The 9,473-nt window shown below is 40.7% G+C and overlaps 1 protein-coding gene and 1 non-coding gene across 3 annotated transcripts in view; both read left to right on the forward strand.

Moving 5' to 3' along the window:
* Positions 1 to 213: 213 nt before the first annotated feature.
* STOM (stomatin) overlaps positions 214 to 9,473 on the forward strand; it is a 27,184-nt gene continuing 17,924 nt past the window's right edge. Inside the window, exons 1-2 of one of the 2 annotated variants that reach the window (XM_007451470.1) lie at positions 214 to 274; positions 2,552 to 2,707. In XM_007451470.1, coding sequence (XP_007451532.1) covers positions 214 to 274; positions 2,552 to 2,707 — 217 coding nt within the window. The remainder of the gene's footprint in view (positions 275 to 2,551; positions 2,708 to 9,473) is intronic. The other variant, XM_007451471.1, reaches the window with a different exon arrangement.
* Positions 5,414 to 5,486, forward strand: TRNAE-UUC (transfer RNA glutamic acid (anticodon UUC)). Its single transcript has one exon. It is a non-coding gene; the product is annotated as a tRNA-Glu (tRNA).

Consider the following 9,473-nt stretch of genomic DNA (forward strand, 5'->3'; position numbering starts at 1 on the left):
AGCTCCCCAGAAGCTGCCGCGCGGGAGGGGAGGGCGGCGGAGGGTTGGGGGCGTGTCCTCCTCGGTCCTGGGCGTCTATTGGCCAGGCCGCGGGCAGTGGGCGGGACTGCTGGCTGGGTCTCGGGCTCCTGGGTCGCCTCCGGGCATTCCTCGCCGCTCCCGCTCCGGCCCTGGCGACAGCGACCTGAGAGTAGCAACTCCGGTTCGGGCATCATGTCTGACAAGCGGCCATCAGCGGAAGCCCAAGGCCGGCGGCTTCCCGACTCCTTCACGGGTGAGCCCTGTGCCCCTGGCGAGGCCCTTGGGGTCACCCGCCGCCCCTTAACCTTCTCGAGAACGAGCCTTAGCCCAAAGGTCCCAGGAAGGTCTCGGATGTTTCTTAGCCGAGCAGCCGCTGTTCAAAACCGCGGTTTCCCCACTTGTACGCTGAGAATGACGAGCCCTACTTCACGGGCTGGGGGTCAGGTTTAGGGATGTTAGGGTGCTGAGTGCAAGCCCAGTGTCCGGCACACTATGGACACTGCAACAGAGGGCGCGTCTCCAGTGCCCACAGCCAGAGCAGGGGCTCGCGTTATCCAGCGGCTGCCAGATGCCAGGCCCTGTGCCAGCGCTTTCCGCTCATTATCTCGTGGCATGCACGCGGACGAGGACGTGCCTGAGTGACTGGCGGCCAGCGAGTGGTGGAGCCAGGCCCAGACCTGCACGCCACACCCGGGAGCCTGCGTCTTTGCCCCACTCCCCCTTCCTTCCTGCCCCATCGGAGGCCAACTCCTTTACCCAAACCTCGCCCACCCCCAGAGTGCGCCGCCGTCCTCCCGAACTAGAAAGAACTCCTACCCCCCACCCCTGCCAATTTCCTATTTCCGCAAGACCGACCTGTGTAGTTTCGCCACATGTTCCTGACACATTTGCGGAAGAAAAGAAGGAAGTCTCTTTTTAGCATCCTTCCTGTATCTCTTTCCAGCTTCACTTTCTGCCCCATTCTGCCCCCTCCACTTCACTTCCTTTGTTCTAGAAACCTCGCCTTCTGGACTTTTGTCCCTCACAAGGAACTGTAAGTTCCCCACCCTACCAGGGCCTTCCCAGTCTTGAAGGCAGAAATTGTGTGAGTGACTCAATTTGTTGCCCTATGACTAGTACCCTTGAGAGGGCTATCACCTAGAACCTTTATTGGCTATCCTTGCCGGGGAGGAGGGATTCATAAAGAGAGGCAATAAACCACTTGGGAGTACTGGTTGCCTCCTCGGGGCTCTTAGTGATCCAAAGGAATTATTTCTGAGGATGGAATTTCAGACAGAATGACATAGTGATAGAAGTTTAAGGGACTGGGTGGGCTTTTCCATCACCCCACAAAGAACACTATACTGGACTCATTTATTTTGATTATTTGTAATGCCAGCCTTGTCCACCGATCCCATATGTCCCCATTTCCTTTCCCCAGTAATCTTTGTCTTTAGTTCCTCCCCAGGAACATCAAAAGAATTACACAAATCTTAATTCCTCTTTTTCTGTACCTTGGACAGTTATTTTCCCAAATCAGGAGTGTGACAGAGAGGATGTACTTGAAGAAACTGATACTCAGAGAAGTTAAATTACTTTAAAGTCACACAGTTTATAAGTAATGGAGTCACATTTGAAGTCTGGGTTTGACTGATTCTAAAACCTGCCCGTATAAAAATTGTGCAGTCCGCCTCTTTGATAGTCAGTTGTCTCTTCCTAGAAAGGAAGGTAGGCAGGATCCTTTCATCTGTACCCTGATGTCCTGGTGGGAAACTAAAGGACTGTGAGGACAATGTTTGAATTTTGGTGAAACTGCAGTGGGAAATCTGTAGAAGTTCTTTGGGAATAAACATGATCTTTGTACTTAATGTTAGTTGTCTTTCATGGTCACAAAACAGCTTTCACTCCTAAACTCTTTTTGTTGGTTCTACACTACTTTTTAGACAGAAGTCTTTTAAAAATCTATTAAAACTGTGCACCCTTTCCTCTGAAAATCATATATACAAACAAAATTTTGCTTGGTCGCTGTCACCTTTTTTTAAAATTTATTTATTTATTTTTGGCTGTGTTGGGTCTTCGTTGCTGCACGCGAACTTTCTGTAGTTGCGGCAAGCGGGGGCTACTCTTCATTGCAGTGCGCGGGCTTCTCATTGCAGCGGCTTCTCTTGTTGCGGAGCACGAGCTCGTGGCATGCGGGCTCAGTAGTTGCGGCTCGCGGGCTCTAGAGCTCAGACTCAGTAGTTGTGGCTCACTGGCTTAGCTGCTCTGCGGCATGTGGGATCTTCCTGGACCAGAACTCGAACCCATGTCCCCTGCATTGGCAGGCGGATTCTTAACCACTATGCCACCAGGGAAGTCCCGCTGTCACCTTTTTAAAAATGTACGCCTTAGAGACCTGACATTGGTAGGAAAACCACTATTAGAATTTATTAAATAGAATTTATCGAGTGCTTTCCATATGCCAAACACAGCCTAAATGCTTTGAAAGCATTATCGAATGCAATCCTCTGGCAGCTCCACAAGGAGAGTGTCATTATCTACCACTTTACAGCAAGAACACGGAGGCTCAGAGTGGAAAAATCACCCACACCTGTGAACGAGGTTCAAACTTGGGCTGATTTTCCAAATCATTTTACCTATGCTAGAGCTGCTTCCAAATTGCATACCCAAAAGGAGGAACTTGTCAAACATCAGTACTTCCCTGAAGGTGAGAGACAGTAAATAAAGCCCAAAGGAACCTGGCTTCAATCAAGACCCCCTGGCTAGACAGCTCCAGAGGGCTGCTTCTGAGAGAAGCAGTGGAATATAAAAGCCCAAACTGCCCCTTTATGATTTTGCTGATAAATAGTCTTAGGAACATAAATATGACCAAACCTAGGGCAAGACTAGTTTTTCTTAAAGCCAGTGCATTCGCTTTCTAATGAAATAATGCAGGTGGATTGCAAAGAAGTGTATGGTTATAATTAAGAGCCATGTCAACAGAATAAATCCCTTTGGAAGAACGCCTGAAAATAAGCAGAATCAAGGGACTGATTTGTTTATTTCAGTTGTTACAGCCGACCAGATTGGGGAGAACTTTGTAACTTATTTAATAATTAATCTGAGTTAAACCATCAATGGTCATAGATTAACTCAAATGACAACTAAGTCTACAAAAGTTGGCATTTATATAATTTTTTATAATTAAATAGGTCATTGGTTCCACCTGATGGTGTAACTTGTACACTGTAAAAGGCAGAGTCACTGATCACCTGGTCAGCTTTGAAGAAAAAAAATTTTAATGTTGATAAAGTGGTAACGATTGGATTCAAAGTCTGTTTTCTAAGAAGATGTGGAAAAACATTTTCCTGAAAATTACTGTAACCAGAAAAAATGAGCACCTCTCCTCTGTGTCTGCCTGGCATCTTGTGCCTACCTCTGTCATAATGTTTATTGCACAGTATTATAAATATCAATTATAGTCACCTTTGTTAGACCAGGAGAGCTTCTGAAAGCAGAGATTGTGTCCTTCATCACTGTAATAAGTTCAGGGTCAAGTGCATAGTAGATTTGCAAAAATATTTGTTGAAAGTAAAAGGAAGCAGGGAGATAATGACACCCATAGAGTAGACCAAGTTGTTAAATGTTTGGCTTACGTTGGTGGAGATGTTCTTCTGTTTACAGTTTATTTTTATTAAGTTTGTTACAACCCAAACTATTGATTTTAGGGTGTGGACATGTTCCTCATACAGATAGACTGTCTGGGTTTATATTATCAATAAAGGGATTATAATTGTTACGATAATATACTGTACTTAAGGAATCTCCTCTTACTTATGAAAGTGTGGAAAGAGCAGTTAGAGGGCACGGTAGAAAGAAGGAAGTGTGTGTCAGTTGCCTGTTGACACACAAATCGCTCCTCCATTCTATTTGAACCTTTGTCTATACTCTGAGCCTCTATACTCTAGATTAGCCTTGAAGATACGAGCAATAATGTGTTTGTCCTAAAATAACAGACAATGAAAATTAGATACCAGCCTTACCTAGTTGTGGATATGCACTGATGGTAGGATGGTATAGGATAGCGAAATGAGAGTGGAATCTCCTATTTGAAGATCTGAATTGAGACCTTGGTAGCATCACTTACTACCTACGTCACTTTGCGAAGTCTCAGCCTCCAGAGTCAGTTCCTCGTCTTCATGTTGGCCTTAATCTTACTGTGGTATCTAGCTCCCAAGGTTTTAAGTATCAAATGAGAAAATTTATATGAATGTACTTTTGAAACTTTAAAGTGTAAATTATTAAGATATTATTTAATGGGGAAAGCAAAGAACAAAAAAGTTAACAATGACCATTCGGGAAGCCTAGTAATTATACAGGAAATTAAAATTTATACACAAAAAGTTGTATAAAAGACGGTCCAGGAAACTTCAGGACTCCAACTTACTTCCCCAAATGTGGTCTGTTTCTCCTCCAAAGACAGTCCCCAAGCAGGTTGTTAGTCGATATTTTCTCTATGGTGTTCAGGTCCCAGAAGGCAATTCACTTAATACAAAGTTTATTCCTATAAACTGTATCAGTAATGACCTTAAGGTTCTGATAATAATAGTGGCTACTATTTACTGAACGCTTCCTAAGTGTCAAGCATTTTACATATTTTCTCCTGTAAGATAATGACTGTTCTCGTCCCTCATTTTACTAATGAGAAAATTTAGTGGTAGAATGGAAATCTGGCACCAAAACTCCAAGCTCTTAGCCACTGTTTAGCTACTCAGCCTCAGTTGAAGAATTGGAAACCTCATGATCTAGTTTCCTTATGCTTCTGTTTCCCATTATTTAATGAAAATGATGTTGCCCTCCAAAGACTTTTAGGAGAAAAACCTAACTATAGTTACTTTTAAGATATCCAAGTAAAAGAGCTGGAAAAAAAAACAACTGAAGAAGTAGAGGGGGTTTTGTTCTGTTTAGTATATTTCAGGCCTAGTCTAAATTTAATTAACTTAATAACATTATGAAATTGTTTTTCTCTCCAGTTTTTCTGAACATAACTATTTTTATCTTTCCAGACATGGGTCATATTCAGCCCATCCTTCTACCTTCCTGAATTCTCTCACCTCACAGGTGAAAAGGGCTGATTTTAAAAAGAGAAAAGGAAAGAAAACATTTGGGGAAAGCATTATGACCACTGCTTTGGGACAGAGGACGATTCTGAACTGTATTCTTTTTTTTTTTTTTTTTAAGTAACATTGGTTTATAAGTTTCATGAATATAACATTGTATTTCTGTTTCTATCTACCTACCGTACAGCATGCTCACCACCAAAAATTGATGAACTGTATTCTGGGATCCTGTATGCAGACATGTAATTTCCATTTATCTTCTGTAATACTCAGCTTTTTCTTCCCCTCCCCAGAAAACAGCAGTATCTGGGAATTCCCTGGTGGTCCAGTGGTTGGGACTCTGCGCTTTCACTGCCGAGGGCCCAGGTTCAATCCCTGGTCAGGGAACTAGGATCCCACAAGCCGCATGGTACGGCCAAAAACAAAACAAAACAAACAAACAAAAACCAGCAGAATCACTCGATTCATTCAACAGCTGTTTACTTAACAAATGTTGTTCAAGCACCTGCTATGCACTTGGTGTCTTCCATGATAGCTCACTTACTCTTCACACTGGCCCTTGAGGGGGTACTCTTATTAGCCCTCTTCTTAGATGGTTAGAGTGAAGCACAGAGAGCTAAGACAAGTGCCAAAGATCACCCAGCTAATAAGTGGCAGAGCCAACTCTGAAGCCTTATGCTATACTACTTGAACAAGACCAAAATCTCATGAAGAAGACACTGAATAAGATAATTACAAGTATGATAAGTAGTATTTAGAGAGGGTGAAGTGCTATAGGTTAGGAGAGGGGACCCTATTAAAGTCTCAGGGGTTCAAATTTAAAATCATTGATGATAGTCTCACCTATTTTTTCCTCCTGTTTTATGGCTAGAAATGTTTGAATGAAGGAAAGCTACAGAAAATCCTCAAGATGCTTGGGAAATAAAATATTTATATTTATTTAATTTCCTGATTCTTCTTTTTTTAAAAACAATAAATTATTTATTTATTTATTTTTGGCGGCATTGGGTCTTCGTTGCTGCACGTGGGCTTTCTCTAGTTGTGGCGAGCGGGGGCTGCTCTTTGTTGCGGTGCGCAGGCTTCTCATTGCGGTGGCTTCTCTTGTTGCAGAGCACAGGCTCTAGGCGCGTGGGCTTCAGTAGTTGTGGCACGCTGGCTCAGCAGTTGTGGCTCGTGGGCTTAGTTGCTCTGCAGCATGTGGGATCTTCCCAGACCAGGGCTCAAACCTGTGTCCCCTGCATTGGCAGGTGGATTCTTAACCACTGTGCCACCAGGGAAGCCCTCCTGATTCTTCTTGAGCTAAGCACAGCATTCCCTTTATTTCAACTTTTATTGAAAATCTTTCTTAAAAGGACTAGTCCATTTCCTCTCCTTACTATCTCATGGTAAACACATTTTGAGTTTTGTAATTCAAGTCACATAATGCTTCATCAGTACTAGTTCTTTTAGTCTAGTATCTACAGGTTTATAATAGGGCGGAAAAGTTATGGTCTTCAGCCATGGTTCTTAACTTGATACCATCTGACCTGTAGCCACTCCAGTCCAGAGCATAATCTCTTCCCTAGAGGTTTAAGGATAAGGGCATTCGAAGAACTGTAAACGATGCCTAATTAAAATAGTCTTTTGAAAGATGGGTTATAGTGTGTGCTTGTTTGCTTTCAAAGCCTCTGCCCAATGAACTGCAAGTTGCGGTCGCCAAGTAAACAGCATCATTTTTTCAACATCTGTTTATTGACACCCTACTATGTGCTAAACTCTGCTTTTCTCCCCTCTACCTGTTTGAATCTTTCTCTCTACAGGATACTGCCTTCGCTTTTGTTGTCTCTCTTCTCTTAACTCCTTTTTTCCATTTCTCTTATTTGCCTTTCCTTCTATCGTTTCCTTCCCTTCTCTTTCTCCTAAGATCCCAGTCATTTGAAAAACTCAGTTATAGTAAAATTTTGATTAATTGAAGATGTATTTATATTCAAATAAAATATTTTATCTGCCCTTTTGCCTGTTTCCGCCTTGAATTCTTATTTATCAGGTCTTTTAAAGACCTTGTTTCAAAACAATTAAAGGGAAGAGAAACTAGGAATCTGGGAACGGTACCCTTACTTGAGATGCCAGAAGAAAGATCAGATGTCTTCTTTAACTTACAATGTCCTCCTCCTCAAACAGATGACTGTATGACATAGAACTGGAATGAGTCGTATGGCCTGTGGACCAAATCTGGCCGACTGCTTGCTTTGTATGCCGCACAAGCTAAGAATAGTTCTTATTATAATTATACACTTTTTTTTAAAAGAGGAAGATTTGAAACTTATATGGAACTCAGATTTTAGTGTTCATAAATTACGTTTTCCTGGAACACAGCTGTGTTCATTCATATATGTATAGTCTGTGACTGCTTTTGCAGAGTATTCAGTGGTTGAGACCAGCTTTCTGGCCTGTAAAGCCTTAAGTGTTTATTCTGTGGCCCTTTACAGGAAAAGTTTACCACACCTTGACATGGAATCTCCAATGAGGAGTAGTTGTGGCCAAAAAGAACACTTGTATGCTGAATATATATGCTTTTAAGAAAAACTCAAAAAATGCCAAGACCTTTCGTTTCGACCTTCTATTGCTCCTTAAAAGTTGCTATTAGAACCAAATAACGTGTTTTTCAGACTAAATTCCTAGCCATGCTATCTTTCCCCACCCAAACAACACCGTTCTGGGCAGTTTACAACATGAAGCATTTCACCTGTATACTGGGAAAGAGGAAGGAAAAGATTGTGCTTTAAATGTTGGTATTTCAATAATTCTTTGGCTTACCTTTTCTTTCTGTGTGTAGTAATGTGTATGACTCAGTCAGATTTTCACATACTATGTGAAGGTATGTTTCTGGCCTTTGCTTGAAGAAGAAATCCCGTATCTTTTGGACTTTAGAATAGAGTCCCAATGGTAAATGGAATTTATTATTTCACATGATTTCTAGTAGTGCCAGATTCATTCAACCTTAAAGGAAATTGGCTGATATGGGATCATTAACAATATGCAGTACTCTGAAATTATGCCTGTTATAATCTTGAAAAGAATATTTTACTGCTTGTCTGGAAGCCAACCCAACAAAAATTACTGTACAACTTGGTTTTGTTTTTTGTTTTTTCCATTTGTGTCATGGTTTTGTTTTGTTTTCTTTTGTCTCTTCCCAGAAATTCTTTTGCTTTAGTACTTTGGGACTCTGGAAGGAATATTTTACACCTACTTTACAGATTTTTGTAAACATGAGAAATAATGTATATATGGAGTTAGCTTGTGGCTGACGTGTGATAGGCATTTAATAAATGGTTATTATTAGTGTTAATAAAATGTACCTCCAGAATAAGAGAAATTTAAGAATTGTGTAATTTCATCTTTTCAGCAAAATTAGTTTACACAATAAGGATGTATGGAAACTTTGCTGAAAGTATATTCAAAGCAACAGAGTTTCTAATTGAGAAAACTGGACACAACCTAAATGTTCATCATATGGAACGATAGAATATTATTCAACCTTTAATAATAAAGAGTATTTCCTGACATGAAAAGATGTCCACAATATAGGGGGGAAAACAGATTTAAAATTATTATGTATACCATTATTTCATTTTTGAAAAAAGGACACATATATATATTGTGTGTCCAATAGCAAGGCAGAAAATAGTCACCATCCAGAGATATAAAAGTATAGATCATTTTTCTTCCTCTATTCTAAACTATAATTTTAAATGTTATAGTGACAGTATTTTGCTTTTAAAATAAGAAAACAAAGTAATATTTTAAAAAATTTACATTAGTTTCCTGGAGGTAAGCCCAATTTGAATGCTCAATTAAAAAATGTTCATGTATGGGCTTATATCCATTTTCAATACCATGCTTTGGTTAAAATTTTATTCTACCACACTTTTCAGGAAAGAGTTTGGTAATAAAAGAAAAAAAAATACTCTAAACCGTGGCAAAGTAGTATTTACAACCAAGTATCATGGGATCCCTAATCGTTAAGATTGTTCCTACCCAGCAAATATCAACAAGTATATCAACCAGAATGTCTCAGAAATACCTGTTGTTCATTATTTGTCGTTTACCTCATAAAGGTAGGAGGGAGGATTCAGTCCTCAGGGTAATGAGTGGGAATCTTGAAGGAAATGAATTTCATAAAATTTGGGGGAGTAACTGAGAATTTCTTTTCCCCTTTGGGCTGTAGTGACCGTAAATGACTAAGGGTTTGTTTACAGCCTGGTGGAGTTTAAGCCTCACCTCTCTGAGGAATGTGATTTATGCACCTTTTTAAGCTATAACCAGGTGGGGAAGAGTTTCAAGGGTTGAGAATGGGATAGTTGTTTTTTTTTTTTTTTTTTTTTTTTTTTTTTT

This window comes from Lipotes vexillifer, unplaced genomic scaffold, assembly GCF_000442215.2.
Source record: "Lipotes vexillifer unplaced genomic scaffold, Lipotes_vexillifer_v1.1 scaffold588, whole genome shotgun sequence".
Lineage (NCBI taxonomy): Eukaryota > Metazoa > Chordata > Mammalia > Artiodactyla > Lipotidae > Lipotes > Lipotes vexillifer.